The following is an 18,635-nucleotide window of genomic DNA, read 5'->3' as shown; positions in this document are numbered from 1 at the left end:
CATGGAGGAGGACAGTTCCACATATGCTTCTCCATGAGAATGTGGAGTTGCTCCTCTGTGGACGTAAATGGGAAAAACTTGTAGGAGTGCCATCTGCACACTGAAGGCTCTGCACCCACATCACTAGCCCAGGGTGAGTGCACACTGCACCTAGGTATGTGCAAACCTCCCCTGTCCCTGTGAAATTAAAAACATGAAAAGAGCCATCCTGGATCAGAGAAAAGGCCTCTCTGGCTGAACATTCTGTTCATATAGTGGCCAACCAGATGCCCACGGGAACCCCACAAGCAGGACACTAGCTCAACAGCGCCCTCCTGCCCATGTCTGCCAGCAACTGGTGTACACAGGCATACTGTCTCTGATCCTGGAGGTAGCATATAGCCATCATGACTAATAGCCATTGATAGCCTTTTCCTCCAGGAATTTGTCTAATGCCCTTTTAAAGCCATCCAAGTTAGTTTATTATTTATTTAGTACATTTCTAATCCACCCAATAACTAATATTCTCTGGGCAGATTTTTGTTCAGTCGCTAAGTCGTGTCCGACTCTTCGTGACCCCATGGACCATAGCACGCCAGGCCTTATTATTAAAAACTGAAATGTCTTTTTAAAACACAGTTAAAATATAAAATACAATACAAAGATTTAAAAGAATAAAATACAACACAATGCAAAACAATAAACAGCAGAGGAATCGATAAAACAGCCATAAAAACCTAGAACTAGGTCTTTAAAATGCTTGGGAGAAAAGAAAGGCCTTTGCCTGGCACTGAAAAGAGAACAACGTAGGTGCCGGGCAAACCTCTTTGGGGAGTTTATTCCATAAGTGGAGTCCCACCACTGAGAAGACCCTCTCTCTTGTAGCTATCCCGCCCCCCCCCCCCAGGTTCCTTTGGCAGAGGCACCCGGAGGAGGGCCTCTGAAGTTGCTATCATGTCATCTCTTTTGATGTTTGCAACATTCCTTGAGGAATATTGTAGTCAATCAAACCACCAAAGAGTCTTGTGGCACTTTAAAGACCAGCAAATTTATTGTGCTGTGAGCAACTGCATGCAAAGCTGACAGTGAATATGCTGCAGAGGTTCAGTAAAATTAATTTTACGTTTTTGCATTTCAGTCCCCTCTGACATCACGGTTTACATACCCCCAGTCCCCCACCGCATGTGTATATACATCAGCCAGTTTGAGGTTGACACTTCATGTATCTGATGAAGTGGGCCATGTCCATGAAAGCTTATGCCAGAATAAATACATTGGTTAGTCTTTAAGGTGCCACAAGACTTGTTGTTTTTGCTGCAACAGACTAACATGGCTACCCCTCTGGAAATGGTTAATTTTACTGTGCTGCTTATTGCAGTATTACTTCTTGTTTATGGCATTACTGTTTTTTATACCCACTTTGCAAAAACTAATCATGGACAGAGACCACTTGTCTCGATATGAACCTGCCTGGCTATTAAGATCAGCAGGAGAGGCCCTTTTGAAGACACACTCGCTTGCGGAGGCCTGCCCGTGGGGGACGCCCAATGGGCTTTCTCTTGCGCTGTTCCCAGACACTGGAGTTGCAACTGGTCCTCACTTTCTTTTCATTCAAGAAGGGGGTCAAATTGCATCTGTTAACTTTGCTTTTTAAATTATCATGATTTTAATGTTGCTTTTATTGTTTTGTTCTTTGTGTGATTACTGTTTTAGTTATTTTTTAGTTTTTTGTATACCGCCTTGTTTGGTTTCAGAAAGGCGGTATAGAAATACTTCCAATAAATAAATATATCACTACAATTGACAATAAATCTGCTTGAATTGATAGTGCAACCTATGCTACAGACCAATGGCGGAGTGGGAGAAGAACCACCCCAAACCTTGGCACATCAAAACTGTCTAAACAGGAGTCACAATCACAGTCTCTGGTAAAAATAGAAAGGAAAAGTATGTTGCCAGCACACTTCCTATTGATTATAAAGCCGTCTTAGCACATCTTCAGCTTTCTTGCAGCCTGGCCTTGCAGTTACCAGTAAGCAGAGCAGTTCCTGTGGGAAGAGGTCAAACGTTTCAGCCCGTTTATTGGGAACAAGCGTTTTGCTGATTGTGTCTATTTTGCAGGAAGGCTCCTGTCTCTAAGTTCACATATAAACCTCCTGGCTCCCCCGCCCCCTCGTCCCCGAAAACAAAAGTCTAACATAAAGGGCAAATGTGCAAAGATGTAAGCGACAGTCACTGAGACAAAATCATCCAGCATCAGCCACAACCATGCTGTCCTCACTCCATCCGTAAGCAGCAACACGTCTTGCCAATTACACAGAGTGGGCACTGGTCGTAAACAGATTCCTATAAATGGCTGCAAATGGAGATGGGGAGTTGAAAGCTGTTCCAGGTCATTAAAAATAAAGAATAAATGTGTACTTGTTATCCATTTGGCCCCAAATGTCCTCCCTTGATATTGGTGTCTTTATTGTGGGGATATTACATTTCCCAGCACTAAAAGGCACTAGTATTTTTACATGGAAAAAACCTGATTCTTCTTCATGACAGCATGTCTATTACTCTTAAGACCTCCTTGGTGAATTAGTCCAGCCTTGCTTGTGCACAGCCTAACAGTGCAATCCTATTCATGTCTCCTCAGAAGTAACTCCCACTTGTGTTCCATGGGTGTGCATTGCATTGCAACCTGGAATTACCAACTAAGGGCACAAACCCTATGCATGTTTAGACAGAAAAGTCCTACAACTCCCAGCATTCCCCTAAGGGCACAATGTGAAAAATTCTGAAGACTCATTTTCCACTTGCTGTGCTATTTTCATTATCAATATAACTATTCTGTTTTTCCTCTTTCCCTTTTATCAAGCCCTTTTTATTCGTTCCCTTCTCTCTCTCCCCTAGATGCTGTGCTGAATTTGCTCTCTTTTTCCGTAAGCACTAATGTCAGTACGTTTTTGTAATTTTCTAATATAATGCTATTTTCTAATATTGGCATTTTGGGAACTTGTCACAGTTGAAAAGCAGGATATAAATTCTAGAAATAAGAACAACGACAACTACAATTTGATTATTACAATAAACTTTACAACTGCCAACTTTAAAAAAAAACAGGCCTCTGTTGCTGGGTCTTAGCAGCAACTTTATCTGCAGACATTAGCAGTTAATAATGCCTTATATTCATGCCAAAGAAAGCTTCATTTGGTGACCTCTGCAGTCCCACTGCTGTTAAAGGAACAAGAGCTGAGCAGAGTTTTTGTTTTTCTTCTAGCCAGATGGCAACACAAATATAATTCTCTAAGAAAGAAATTGACTGAAGTGTTAGATATCCATTGGACTGACTGGAACTAGCCTTCACCTGATCCCTTCCCTCCCAGAGTTATATTATTTTGTGGCCATTGCCACTTGGTCATTATGTAACTACAATGTTTCTGAATTGGCTGGTTTTCCTCTTTCCTTTCCTGTCCCTCCTACCTTTTGGGTCTTATCTATTAGACTTTAAGGAGTTCTGGCAGAAACCTCTCCTTTTTATTATTTCGAACATCACTACGTTCCATCTTAGGGTGGTATCCAATGTTAGACCTACTTAGAGCAGACCAATTGAAATGAACAGGACTTAAGTTAGACTAACGTTGGATAGAACCCACTGGATACAAACCCTTAGAGCAGGAATCTCAGGCACGGGGCCCTGTCTGGTCCTCCAGGATTCCCCGCATGGCCAAGCTCCTTTCCCCCAGCCACCAATAATTTCGTGTTTCCCAGCTTTTGTGCAGTTTTTTCCCCATTCTGAACAGTGGAGGTGCCTCTCTAAGGCTTAGTTACCGGCAGTAAGAGCTTTATGCTACAACATGCTGGTGTTTTTTGTATTATGACTCGACCCGTTTTGCCTTTGCCCCTGCCCCCTTTGCCCTCAGCGTCACCCACTACAGGAATGTGACATCCCCCTCACCCTGCTTCTCCAAAATTGAATTTGACCCCCAGGGTGAAAGAGCTTCCCTGTCTGCTTTAGTGCGTTTTAAGTCATGCTGTTTCACAGGAACGTATGGGGCATGAGTGGTAAGGAACAACAGACATTCCTGCCCACAGCTGGCTTGCAAGATTGTGTGTCTATTTTGGAGCCAGAAAGTGGGGTATACATTTAAAATAGAACAATAGCATTTGGTTCTATTTCATTTTTTCAGTGCTTCAAAAAAAGTGGTAACATGTCTCTGCTCCACCATTCCAACAAGGGTGTGCTCCTTAGTCATTTCATAAATGTAAAAACTGGGCGTATGGAATTTATCCCCTTTCTAGAGGTAGAGTACCCATCGAAACCCCCTTTTAAGGGACAAACAGTAAAATGGCAATAGTGCCTGCAGCAAAGCTAAAATGTAGTAAATCTAGGCACCCACTGATTTGTTCTTATAATGGTGCAGAGCAAAACCCGCCCAGCGTTTTTAGAAATTTGCTGTACAAATAAGGATGTACAATTTAATCAGTACAGAGGACCTGATGTGCAGTTGTGCGCGACATGTACATGATGTGCGCGATCGCAGCTGGCGAGACCCAGCTAGTCTTGAATATTTTTATTTGCGAGACTCTTCATTTGCATAATGCCAGCGTAAATCTGATGGATGCCAGCCCTCAGCTGGAGATCATGTTGCACTCCTTCTGAGAAGACATTTGTATAATTTCCAGTGTGATAATAGAAGAGACAGCTCTTAAAGACAATTATTAGTGAATTGAGGAAATCTCAAAAAGACTCTTAGAAAGAACCAGCAACGGAAATTTTCTCCCACAGTTTCCCTTATTATCAGGGCTACAGCTGATATAACATTGGTAATGTAAGAGTGAAGGAAGGCAGAACATTTTAAGAATAGGAAAGGAAATTTGATAGCACCCACACTGCTCTGTAAATAAAGGTGTTTTTCTGTCCAGGAGCAAGCTCTGGGAAAAATGGTTCTGCAGGTTACTGGAGTGGTTCAACTTGAATAAAGCTGGTTGAGGACGGTGCCTATTGGCTAGTGCATCTTACCACCACCAACTCTCCAATCCCTGGAGCAGGTTTGCAACTGCTTTTTAAATAATTGTGTATATTTTGTTTATGAGGGCCCTCTCGTGCATTCAAAATGTTTATCTCCAGCTTCTTGGGCTCCTCCTTGGACTTTTCTCATATTTTGTATATTTTCCAAACTCTTCCATCCATTATTCTTCCCAGTCCTTTCTGCCTCTGTCTTTGTACCTCTTTTGTCATCTGCTCACAACTTTGTAGGGAGGGCTTGCCTCCAACTCCCATTTTGATCCCATCACGTGTAATACTAGAAAAAGTGTAGGCATGTATTCAAGTACATTCTCCTTTCTGGGGATAGTGTTAAAATGGGAGGTTCCAGCAGCTCTTCCATGATTCCTTGGCTCCCAAAGCAATTTTCAAGGGCTTAACTTAAAAGGTACCTAGGACTTAGCCAGCTACAGTCATGCAATCAGCTGTGTTACAGATGGATGTGGAAAGGCAGAAACCAGTGCAAATGGGGAGCAATCATGCCAGCAACAATTACTATAAAATCAGGTACAATTGTTATGGGAGCATAGGAACCTGCAAATGCACCCTACAGTGCTAAGACACTGTTAGAAAATGGACAATTATAAAACGCACTGGAGACAGAGTATAGCTGAGTGAATGTTCAGGGAGCATCCATTCTGCACACATATTCCTCTGCATAATAATATACCCTCAGAAGAGTCAAGTACGCAGAGCTAAGAGGCAGAGCTGAGATTCAAACTGGAGACTTCTTGATTTGTAAGCTCAGTCTCTTAGCCACTATGCTACCCCAGCTCTGACAAGCACCTCTCCTGGTATGAACGTCCCCGTATGAACCTGAGGCCCTTCTCCTAGTCCCTTCTCCGAGTGAGGTTGGAGGATGGTAATAAGGGAGAGGGCCTTCTCGGTGGTGGCCCCTCGATTGTGGAACCAGTGAGGTCCGCCTGGCACCAACATTGTCATCTTTTTGGCACCAGGTTAAGACTTTCCTCTACTCCCAGGCATTTGACAGCACATGATAAGCTTTTTTTAACGAGTTCTGGTATTTTCATTATTGATTATTTAAAAATTGTGTTTGTATTTTTATAAGTTAATGGTTTTATATTATGCTATTATATTGTACTTTTAAGGTTTTTTTTTTTTTTGTAAACTGCCCAGACAGCTCTGGCTATTGGGTAGTATAGAAATGTAATGAATGAATGAATGAAAAGTACAAGGCAAGACTGCAGTATTAAAGTCTTCAGACACAGCCCTGGCCCAATGTATTTTGCCACCCATCCACTCACTCGCTCCTGCCTGGCTACACCCACCTTGTGCCCCAGCCATGGGGCTCCCATGAGAGGTCAGACAAACTATTGCAAGAGGTCGGCTGAACTCCTATGAGAGGTCAGCACCTACAAGCCCCCACACCCATGGTAAGCAGCAGCAGTAGCACACACTCAGGTTTCTCTAGAGAGCCCTGCCAGCCACTCGCTTGCTCTGGCAAATACCGCACTGGGAGAGTGGCTGATGGTGCTCTCCAGAGGCAGAGAGGCAGTGGCGGGCCGTCCTGGCAGCAGCAGGAGTGGGAGGAGAGCAGTGCAATTTGCCACTCTTCCTGCTCTGCTGTTATCAGTGCACAGGCCTGCCTAATGATAGGGCCGGCCCTGTTCAGTCATAATAGCTGTAGTGAGAATGAAAAGAAAATGCTGATGACTCCATTCAGCCTACATATATTTACGATGGAAGGCATGTGGAATGAGAAGATGTGCCCAAGGCTGTGTACACATCCTGGAACTCTGGATACATTCCAGAGCATACAGACAGACAATGTTGAGCCTGCTGTAGAACCACAGTTGCCTCTTTCTTCTGGCCAAATGGACAACCTTCTGCAGAGAACCAAACTCAGGAGCAAACAGTCCTTCCTGTTTCTAGCAGAAACCAGATGTGCAAAGTGCAGGTGGACTAACCATTGTGGCAAGGACAAAGCCAACTCCTCCCTTCCTCCAAAGCAGTATTTTTGGCTTTTTCTTAAAGGGCTCAAATAAACTTCCCAGGCACCTGAAGTGGTTTTATTTTTTAAATAAAAGGCCAAACCCTGCCCAAAGCATTGTGGGCTAGAAACGGGGAGAGGTAAAAATCATTACTGGATTCCGAGCCAAGTAGGTGTTCCATTAGAGGAGTGGGGGTTCTGTGGCCTTCCAGATGTTCTGGTCTCCAACTTCCACCATCCCTGACCATCAGTTATGCTGGCTGGGGCTGAGTTTGAGTCCAACCACATCTGGAGGGCCACAGGATCCCCAGTCATGCATTAGATGAGTGAGGAGTGTGTGAATCTGTGTATAGCACAGTTCATACCGCAGCAGGAAAAAAAATTGCACCAGCTCCTGAAGGAAGCTTTGAATTTGTGCATCCCAGGAAGCCTACAATCAACAAGACCTTTGCTGCGAAGCATTGTTTTTGGTGTTTTCACTGATCTCAGAAGTCTGACTTTTTTCACCGAAGGCCTGCAGAAAGCAGAACCCACTATGCTGAATTCAGCCCTCCAGCCATTTATAGCCACTGACCCCAGCTGGGATTGCAAAACCTGGGACGGAGGTTTTACAAAGCACCTTGGAAAGCTCCTTTAGAGATCTGACTGGTTCGGACTGAAACCTGGAGCGGATTCACCATCCCACTGACACTGGAACCACCTGCCTCCTCTGCCAGTACCTGGTAAGTTGACGTTGTAGGTCATAAGTTGTGCCAAGCCTAAGAGAAAACTTTAAGCTGAATTTTTTATGGCTATGATTAATTTCCTTGTCCATGCATAGGATAAAACAAATATTTTGAATGGGACATAACAATTTTTTAAATTATTATTTTCCTGAGTCTCTCATGCAAGCTACAGAATTTAGAGTGATATACAAACTCGCCCTCTAGGAACGAGACATATCATAAGGAAATCTAATCTTGTTATATCAGCTTTGTGTAAAACAGCACTCTCTTCCTACCTGCTTGTACTCGGACTCTCTTCCAACCAGGACCTGCAGAATGTAACTGACCGGGTCTCCCTTCATAGGTGGTATTGTTTCCCATGCAATTTCACAGGCGTTTCCTTCTAACTGTCTCACTCGAGGCGCTAAAATAAAGATTTCAACATATTAACCAAAAAGAAATATGACAAAAAGTTATTTATAATTTTCCTCCTTATAATTTAATTTGCAGATTACATTAAATACATTAATTCATTTTTTCAGAACTATGGCCTAAAATAAACAGATATTCTACCAGTGACAGGTAAGAAACCATCTATTGCAATAGAGTTTGATCTATAGTGGTATAATCTACAAAAGGTTTCTGTTTCTCATCCTGCCCCCATCCCGCACACACATTTTGAACGTTTGATACATTCTTTGCCAGAAGTGTTTACACTTACTTCATGGGGGTAAATTGAAGAAGTGGAACACTTTAACCACCTATGTAGCAAAGTAACAATGAATCAAAAATTTAAAGTAGAATTGCTATGGTATTATAGTCATTGTATAAGAAGGAACACTCACTGTTAGGAGGAATAATTTAACCTCTGAAAAAGAAGTTTATGAAAACTTACATCTGACGTACATGCATACAACAGGAGTAAAATGGAAGAAAGCCAGAGACATTTGAAATGTGGGGTTTCAGAACTGGATAGGGAAGAAAAATAATGTAGAAATATTGGATAGAATTGGAGAGATCAGATGCAAAGACTGAAGAGGTGATCAAATATGATGGGGCACATTCTAAGAAATTGCATGGGGCACATTCTAAGAAATACTCCAGTGTATCATGGAAGGAAGAAAAACCAAAGGAAAACCTAGATACAATCACATAAAACAAATTAAAGAAGAAAAATATCAACCTATATGTGTGCCTGTAAAAACTAGCAAGACAGAAAAAAGCGGAGAATTGTTAAAAAGAAAAAGAAAGAAATCAGTGGATTGAAACACACAGCAGATTTGCAATGTTTTCTTCAATTTACTGAAATTTTTAAACATAACTCATCAGGCCCCTAGCCACCACCTACCCTGTTATTCTCTTGTTAGAAAACTGAAAAATAGAAGATGAAACAGATGGAGGGAAGAAAAAGAAGGAACCAAGTTGGGAAGAAGAAAAACATTCTTCTGATTGTGAAGAATTTGGTTTTCTTTGTTGAAAAAAACAGTTACAAGTTAGCAAATTCTGATGGACTTGTTATTCTCTCAGATGGAACAGGACTCTCTGTTTTTGGTACAACAGACAAACACAGCTAGCTCTCTGGAACTTATCCATTTGAGACTGTTATTCGGATTTACAGTGCGAGTTCTGGCCATGGAGGAAAGTATGATTTGTTATCAGCTTACACCTGTTGCCTTAGCACAGGCTGAGTGTCACTCTTGGGTGATGGTGGGGATATCCTCTTCTACCAACCAAAATCTACCATCTGTCATTTATCAGTTACGGGAGTCTGATCTTTCAATAGAGCATAAAGCCACATGATGACTCTTGCACGACGAACAATAGCCACTTTATGACTGCTGCGCAATCAAGCATCTGTCCCCATGATGGCTGAACCAACGGCAGCAACATTCAAGCTAACCCAAGCTTCCCCCGCCCCCGAAAAAACAAATCAAAACATCAAAACTGGTTTGTGGCAACAGGAACAAATGTTTATTTCTAAAAAAGCTCGTCTTTGATTAATATGATGTCTCACACAGGCCAACGAAAGATAGTGAAGAGCCAAAGCCACAATTCCTGTTGACAATACGCAGGTCCAGGTTGTTGTTATTAAAATAATTTATCAGCCACCTTTCCGGTGCCCTCAAGGCAGAGTACAATGACAAATGAAACAAAAACAAGCAAATTCAACACCAAGGAAAAAAATCCCATGAAAAAATAGCCCCTAAAAACAAACAAACAAAAGGAGCCTACAGGACCAAAGGCCAAACGGAAGAGATGCCAAGTGGAAGGCCAACAAAGAAAAGGAACTGCGAATTAGGGTCTACTAAAGGGAACCATGCATGCCACCCTGAGCTTCTTGGAGGACAGGTGGAGTTGTATGTAACTGTTTACCTCAGATATCCCCTGTGCACTTTTTGTGTAATCCCTATCTATTAATAGAGACTTTGGTGAATATATTACCCACTGAAAGAGTTAACAGGATGGTTATAATGAGGGGAAGGAGAATAATCGCGTAGACAAAGCTGTATTGGACTTAGATCCAGTAGCCCTAGAATACCAGCTCTCTCAGCCTTAACTTTGCCTTTCATCAAATTGGACTGCTTCCAGACAGACGGTGCCTAGCACTAAGATCACTGCTCTTCTGCTGTAAGCTACAAGTGGAACTGCAACGGACTTTCCACACCGCACTACCTGGGATATTGTGCCTTATCTGTGTGTATATCCCACTATGTTCCATCTACACCAGTGCCCTCAGTACTGTCATCTGCCTTTAAGAGCGTGGTTTTGATGTGGGTAGTGACATGTTGGACAGGTGAACCTATCATAGCTCAGCACACATTCAGTGTAACCTTTGTGGTGGGTGCCATTTTTATCATCTATTCCTTTTCTAATCAGTCTTTTAAGTAGCACTAAGTAGCACTTTTCTGGCCATTTAATTAAAAAAAGCAAAATACCACATAAATGAAAGTGTGCTATAGCACTAAGCCCCTACAATGCAATATATACATTTTAATAAATATGAAAAAGCCACTTTTCTAGTTTCCATCATTGTAGCAAGGTGGTTGATGCAAGTATTTCTTAAAAACGATTTAAAAAAAATAAATTACAATTATACGGGTATAGTGGTACATTCCTATAATGGTATTTTAGAGAAAAAGGTGCTATAGCATTACAGTGGTATAATGCTATACGTTTATAATGTTAATTAAAATAGTCCTTTCTAGTCACCTTCTCCATTAACTACCCTGCTAAAAATGGTGGTGAACAAAAGGGTTTTTAAAAATCATATCTATACCTATACCTATATCATTATAGCATTGTAAGGGCATATCACTATAACACTCTCCCATTTATGTGGTATTTATTTATTTATTTGTTTGTTTGTTTGTTTGTTTTAAAGGCAGGAACGTGTGTCAGTGCTATTTTTAAAAATAAACGAATGATAAAAGTGGTGCCCACTGCAAAAGGTACGGTGAATGTGTGCTGAGCTGTAACAGGTTCAGCTGCTCAGTAACCAGTGGTGTAGCAAAGCCAGGGCTCACAGGGATGCAGAGTTGGCACTTTTTTATTAGCAGGGACACTGACATCCCTGCCCCACCCCACCAACCTCCCTGTTGAACTTAGCCGCAATCCTTACAGTAGCTCAGGCAGGGGCGAGGGAATGAATTTTCCCAGCAACAATATTCTTTCCCTGTTTTATGCAAAGTATTTTGAGGTTGCTTGGTTCTGAATGGGCAGTTAAGACTCATTGGCTTTCCAAAAGGCCTGTTCTTGGTGGAGATGAAAACTGCTAGAACTGGTTCACTGATATGGATCAATGCAGCTGCCTCCAATGCTGGACTCTTCTTGGGGGCAAGGCTATGGGGCTGTCATCAGGAGCACCTGCACTTCAAAATTTACCACTAAACCTCTGCTGATACAACATCGGGGGCTCTTTAAGCTTAGAGAAAAGGGGAGAAAGGGGAGACATGATAGAGGTGTACAAAAGTATGTATGGTGTGGAAAAAGTGGATACGGGGTCATCCCATAAAGCTGACTTGTGAGAGATTCAGGACAGATAAAAGGAAGTACTTCTTCACACAGAGCATAGCTCAGTTATGGAATTCACTACCACAAGATGTCGTGATGGCCACCAATTTGGATGGCTTTAAAAGGGGATTGGACAAATTCATGGAGAAGAAGGCTATCAATGGCTACTAGTCCTGATGGCTATATGCTATCTCCCATATCAGAGGCAGTATGCCTATGTACTCCAGTTGCTGGGGAACAAGGGCAGGAGGGAGCTGTTGCACTCATGTCCTGCTTATGGGTTTCCTGTGGGCAGCTGGTTGGCCACTGTGTAAACAGAATGCTGGACTAGATGGACCCTTGGTCTTATCCAGCATGGCTCTTCTTAAGTTCTTATGAGGACTCACTACCCAGTCAAAACCATGACTTTTTAAAAAGACAGAAGAGAAGGGCATCTACACCTGTGGGGACTGCATTTCTCTCACATCCTTCTCAACAAAGTTGGATTTCCTCCAGTAAGAAAAAAGATGGAAGAATTGGGGAAACATGGTAGAATACAAATGAATGCCCATGTGATATAGACCCCCTGTAAAATGTGAGTGAACAAGCCATGGCAATTCCACAATAAATTCTTATCAACCTGTGCTTCCAGATTGAGGCATCCTAGTGCTAACATCAGAAGGCATTGTGCAGCTATTCTGTCTTTTTTTCTCTTAATGGATTTTTCAGAGTAAGGAAAAAGACGGAAGTAGTACTGGGAAAATGAATGGACAACATCATATGGACTCTGCATAAAAATCTGTGAATGAGGCAAGGCAATGGTGCAATAGAAGCCTCATCTGGAATCCCTGTAGGCTTGTGAAACTACACAAGTGAAATCAAGGTTCTTTAGAGTGAACTATTATGTGCATGCAACAAGTGCCATATATACTGTAGAGTAAAAAACTTGAAAAGTATCAGAGAAGTGATCTATATGGATTAACGTGCCCACTCCCACCACAAGCCAGGGCAAGTATTTTATTTACCTTTGCTGACAGGGGGAATGGATTTGGTTGTGCTGAAGGTAAACACTTCTGAGAAAGGTCCTTCCCCAGCATCATTTACAGCTTGTATTCTGAAAGTGTAGCAGGTAAATTCCATCAGCCGTTGTACCTTGTAGGTGTGACTTGGTCCCCTATAGATTGGAATAAACCTAAAACACACAAGAGGAGAGAGCACCAAGTTAGTTACTCTTTATTTTCATTAACCTAATGTATTTGTGCTGCACTTGTAATCCTAGCCTAATTGTGTTAGACAATTTTAAAAGTTAACAGTGCTGTTGTGTCCCAGTCTGGTAATCTGTTTTAGTTGCAGTTGCTACTTTGCAAGTCAATGGTCTCTCAGTTACAGATTATGTGGAAAAGCAGCCTGGTAATCCATCTCTGGACTGATAGATGCTTAAACATTATCTCTGTATAATGTGAATAAACTTCGTAAAAATGGAACAACTAAACAATATCAAAAACAATGCAGAAGATGGATATACAAATGAACCCAATACCAACCAACTTTTTATTATTTGACAGTTATGTCCTTTGCTAGCTGGGTATTAACATTCAAGTGTCTGTGAAGAAAAATTAGCTTATTAGTTCCTGCCCTTCAGTTTCTTTTTCCCCTCTTCTTCCTGGTGTTTTGTTCCTGCTTTCTCCTCTTCTTTTACTGTCCTTGTCAGTTACTCTAGCACTTAATTTTTCAGTTTACTGAGTTCATTGAATAGAGTTTCCTTCCCACCCAAATTGACAGCCTCCAATTTCTTTCCCATCTGTGCAGAATTATGACCACCAGGTTCTAGATCACAAGAGGCTAATATATTTATCCCTCTGATGAGAGGGCCTCCAAAGTGCCTTAACTGGTCTACTTTTCCCCCAAATCCTCTCCTCATATCTATACATTGAAGGATTACATTTTTTTACATCAGCCCCCAGCAAAGCATGACAAGCCATTCTCAGAACTTAGAGAAACTTTCAAAGTGGATTCTTGACACAGAAGCTATGACCCAGAAGAGAAAATCACCAATGCACATGCAGATGCACTTTGGTGTATAGTGTAGATCAGAGGGTTGTGTGCCTCTGAATTGTGGCTTTTAAAGATCAGTATGTACTAAGAAGATCTAACATATGGGTTAAACCAGTTGAGAAATAAAAATATGGCTCACTTATCTTCCATACAGTTAGCAGAGGTATTGTAACAGATCTGCCATTTGGGGAAAAAATACATCATCTTCAACCTTACTCCTTGTGTGTTGAATATAGTATTGCAAATATAGCACATCGATGCAGCTGAGACACAAAATGTTATGGGCCAGAGCCTGATCCTGTAGATCCTTTTACTTGAGACAGATACACAACGAAATGTTAGCCCAGTGTGTTTATCAAGTTCAATGTGCACTGAAGTTGCCTGACGGCTTGACCTCGCAACCAGATCATTTTTCAGCACATGCTGTGCACTGATGTTTAGATTTGGATCTAGCAATCAGATGACCACTTCACTGAATGGACAGCCAGTGCTCTGAATTTTCTGCACTTCTGATTAGCAACAGCAGGAACATAACACCATGAAGTAATAGAATACTAATGTTTTGCAGAATAAATTTGGATTTACTGCATTAAATTAAGGTAAAAGTCTTTCCAGAACTGGGCTCAAATATAACAAAATTCAATGGCATGAACTGGTTCACAATGATCTGAATTAATGCACAGCATAATTATAATAGGGCTCAGAACAAGAAATTATGGGAAGTAGCTTGACCAATGGGCCAAGTGCAGATGTAGAGCTGATTTCCTGCAAACCGTGGGAGCCACTCTTACACACACTCCCCACCCCCCTGCCCTTGCTGTCCTGGTTGCAAATTACCCTCTCTTTTCCCTAATTATGCTAAAACATGATTGAAGACCAACATCTGCAATGATGCTGACCATGGCTAACACTAACCTGTTGTTTTAATTTATTTATTTACGATATTTATATACCATTCCAGATCGTAACAGATTCTGGAGCAGTGACCAATAAAAGATAAATGGAATAAAACACAATATTATCAGTTTTAACAAAATTAACCATTTTAAAAAACAGAGCACCTAAAAAAATCATGGCTGGTCAATCGAGGAAGGCTTGTCAAAATAAAAATGCCTTCAGTAGGCACCAGAAACAAAACAAAGTTGGTGCCTGCCTGACATCTGGAGGCAGGGAGTTCCGCAGAGAACGAGCCACCACCCTTATTTTTCTTTTATTTACAACATGTACATACCGCTAGTTGATAAAGGTTTGCAAACCAATTTCATACCCTGGTTAGTTTCAAACTCTGGTTAGTGTTAAACTTAGTTAGCATTTGTACAGATGGAATGCTAAACCATGCATAGGCAAACAAAGAGAGCTTTGGCTACTGGGTGGTATAGAAATGTGATAGATAGATAGATAGATAGATAGATAGATAGATAGATAGATAGGGGAAGGGGAGGGAGCATACATTCTGAGCTTGGCTCTTGACTTGCAGGATTGCAGCAAGTTGTCTTAGGTCTGCACCTGACCCGAAGGGTGAAGGGTAGCCAACGCGTTTCATAAATGTATGCCTTGTGAAAAGCTCTTAAATACCCAGAAAGCACTGCCAGTTTACGACCATGTGAGAAGCCATTGTTATTTCAAGCCAAATTAACAGAGGACTCTTCAGTCCTAACCTAGGTTTTTGATTCAGTGGTGCAAATTGGCTTGCTCCAAGTAAAATATCTGTTTCATCAGTACCCTAATAATATTTGATGCTACATGGGATGTCTTCTGGACAAGGACATGCACCTCAAAGCAGCCAAAGTACCATGCTATCCTTTTAAATGTTAGAAAGTCAGGGAGAATTGTTTTATCAACAATATGTCAGAACAGGCCAGAGCAGTGTCTTTATGTTGGGCTGGATCCAAGGAACAGTTGGAGGAAGAAAAAGAGGCACTAGTGCTGCTCTTCTGCAAACATTTGCAGTGCCATATAAGGCTCTGCAGGCTCTGTGGCAGTTTCCACACTACAGATGTCTGCCCTCACTGAGATTCAGTCAGTTTTCCCTAGAGGAAGAATAGCCCCAGCGACAAACCTTAATTATGCCTCGAAAACTCATTTTTATGATTAAAGCAGCAACAACAAAAATTCAGCTTGATTACAAACATTCAAGCTGGAAGAGACCACTGATATCTTGGGTAAATGTGTACAATTCAATTACAGCCTGAAGTAGGCAGCATGTATTCCTTCACAATTTCTCCTTGTCACTTTCAAAATAACATGGCTGGCTGCTGCCCAGACAAGGAAGATTATATTATTGTGTGTGCGCGTGTGCTATACACCTAACTGCTTAACTACTGGAAAGGTCTTCAAGGATCAAAAATATTGGTCAAGACAGTGAACCCTTGTGCTCTGCAGCAGGACATGTTCCTTCTCGACTGTCTACCACATAATTGTTTTCAAACTATGAAAGATCATCCTTCTCATCCTCAAACATACAGAGCTTCTCTGATTTGAACAAATATAACATAAGCTTCACAAAGCCATCTTGCAAAGAAAACAAGGGTTAGTCCCAAGAGATGTGGGGACAGGGGGAGAGATGAAAGTAGGGGATGAGCAAATAATTCTTAGCATTTACTGTACATGGTGGCTTTGGAGTGTTCCAAGTGCTTCACGCACATTATCTCAGTAATCCTTGTGTACAATCCTGCACAGTGGATTGGAGATATTATCCCCATATTGTCGATGTGGGGACGAAGGCTGAGAGCTAGGCAAGCCACTAAGACGATCTAGTGAGTTCATGGCAGAAGCAGGGTATGACCCAAGGATTTCCAGGCACTCAGCTCATTCTTTGAGCCACTGTGCTTCACTAGCACTGAGGCTGGTGTAGAAGCATGCAACTCAGAGCACTGCATTATGTGGGAAATAACAAACAAATTGTGACAGAACTGAGACAAAGGCTGATCCTGGAATCAACTGTACAAATTCAAAGGGCTTTTTCAGTGGTGGCCCTCGAGCTCTAGAATGCTCTCCCAAGGGAAACTTCCCTGGTGATACACTGCTATCTTTTTAGTGTTAGGCTAAGACTTTCCTGTTCTTCCAGGCCTTATACATCCTTTAAAGTCTTCTACAATATTTTAAAATATTTTAGGGTATTTGTGTTTTATCATCATCATGTTGTTGTTGTTGTTGTTTATTCGTTCAGTCGCTTCCAACTCTTTGTGACTTCATGGACCAGCCCACGCCAGAGCTTCCTGTCGGCCGGCGCCACCCCCAGCTCCCCCAAGGTCAAGTCCGTCACCTCCAGAATATCACCCATCCATCTTGCCCTTGGTCGGCCCCTCTTCCTTTTGCCTTCCACTTTCCCTAGCATCAGCATCTTCTCCAGGGTCTCCTGTCTTCTCATTATGTGGCCAAAGTACTTCAGTTTTGCCTTTAATATCCTTCCCTCAAGTGAGTAGTATGGCTTTATTTCCTGGAGTATGGACTGGTTTGATCTTCTTGCAGTCCAATTTATCATCGTAGTCCCTGCAATTTGGTTTTACCTCCTATACCTGAAATTGTATTGTATGCTGTGTTGGCAAGTTTATTAGTTTTATACCATTGGATTACTATTATTATTATTCAATAATTATTGAATAATTATTGAATAATAATTATTATTATATGCTTAGATAAATGTATTTATGAGGCATTTAATACATTCAATAAATAAATGCCCCCCCCCCCATTACCAGTCTTGGATGATGTCCATGAGCTCCTCACAGTGATCATGCTGTACCTCTCAATTTTTTGCCTATCCAGGATCAAGACTATTGGACGTGTTATCTTTTGCTAGTAGTTCTCAGGAAGGTCAGACTTAGAAAGGGCTCCCCTCCTATTCGGATTCCTAATTTTCAGGGGCATCAAAAATGGCTGAAGCTGCTGATAGAACAAAAAGCACCCAGTTGGCTGTTCATTCCCTGTTGTGCCCCAGGCTATTATCCCAACAGCTGGTATTGACAGAATCACAGCTTCACCATGTTCATGATGAGAAGGGGTGAAGTGAGATTGCCAAGCATTTCAGCCTTCTTTTTTCATCTGGCAGTTCTGAGGAATCTGTGTCTTTGATCCAGCTCTTGAATTCACGGTCTGTTCCAAACATCTGATGGACTCTCCTCTGACCCTTGTTGGGCTCCTCCTAGAACAGTAAACTTTCAACTTCTATCAAAAGGGTTGGACATCATTCCTGTAACTGGACCCCAGCTACTTTCCAGCTAGAACAATTGCCATACCTAGCTGACCACCTTTCCCTATATACACCAAATCGACCCAAGAGATCTTCTGAGGAGGCCTTATTGATTGTCCCATGACCAACAGTGTGTTGCCAGATAATGGTATGTCAGCAGCCCTTCTCAGTAGTGGCTCCCACCCGCTGGAACATTCTCCCACATGTGCTCACTGTGGTGAGTTTTAAAGATGAATCTGTTTACTTAGGCTTTCCCTCTGCTCTGTGGTACTGTTCTTCTTGTAATATTTTTATTATTTTATATTGTTTTTAACATAGGGTATTATATTATATTATATTATATTATATTATATTATATTATATTATATGTATTGTTGATGTAAACCATTTATAGGTCATAGGATATCAAGTGGTACAGAAGTAGTTTAAATGAATGAATGAATGAATGAATGAATGAATAAATACAAAGGACTCTGGTTAGGCCTTGGGTGTGGATCTTCGTCAAACAGCAACTCACCACTTCAAAAGTTCTCTGTCCCTAGACACGGTATTACCTAGGTCTACTGCTTGACTTCACAACTCAAAACAGTACACACCATCTGTACACAAACCCTTAGATCCCAATAGCTATAAGCAAGGAACATAGCAAGATAATTAAGTCTGGCCAGCCCTTGTTTCTTCTTCTTATTGCCTTGGTCAGGTGGGGGCTGTAAATGGGCCATAATGAATCTA

The 18,635-nt window shown here is 41.6% G+C and overlaps 1 protein-coding gene across 2 annotated transcripts in view; it reads right to left on the bottom strand.

The window, feature by feature from the left end:
- FNDC3B (fibronectin type III domain containing 3B) overlaps positions 1-18,635 on the bottom strand; it is a 385,564-nt gene that overhangs the window by 17,459 nt on the left and 349,470 nt on the right. For both annotated transcript variants that reach the window (XM_084847494.1, XM_084847495.1), the window contains exons 24-25: positions 12,682-12,848; positions 7,963-8,090 (exon numbers count right to left, since the gene is read on the bottom strand). In XM_084847494.1, the coding sequence (XP_084703620.1) occupies positions 7,963-8,090; positions 12,682-12,848 (295 nt within the window). The remainder of the gene's footprint in view (positions 1-7,962; positions 8,091-12,681; positions 12,849-18,635) is intronic.

The sequence above is a fragment of the Heloderma suspectum genome, chromosome 3, assembly GCF_057233095.1.
Source record: "Heloderma suspectum isolate Gila_16-S chromosome 3, 16-S_ref, whole genome shotgun sequence".
Lineage (NCBI taxonomy): Eukaryota > Metazoa > Chordata > Lepidosauria > Squamata > Helodermatidae > Heloderma > Heloderma suspectum.
The sequence above is the reverse complement of the archived record's forward strand: the minus strand, read 5'-3'. Positions and strand labels throughout refer to the sequence as shown.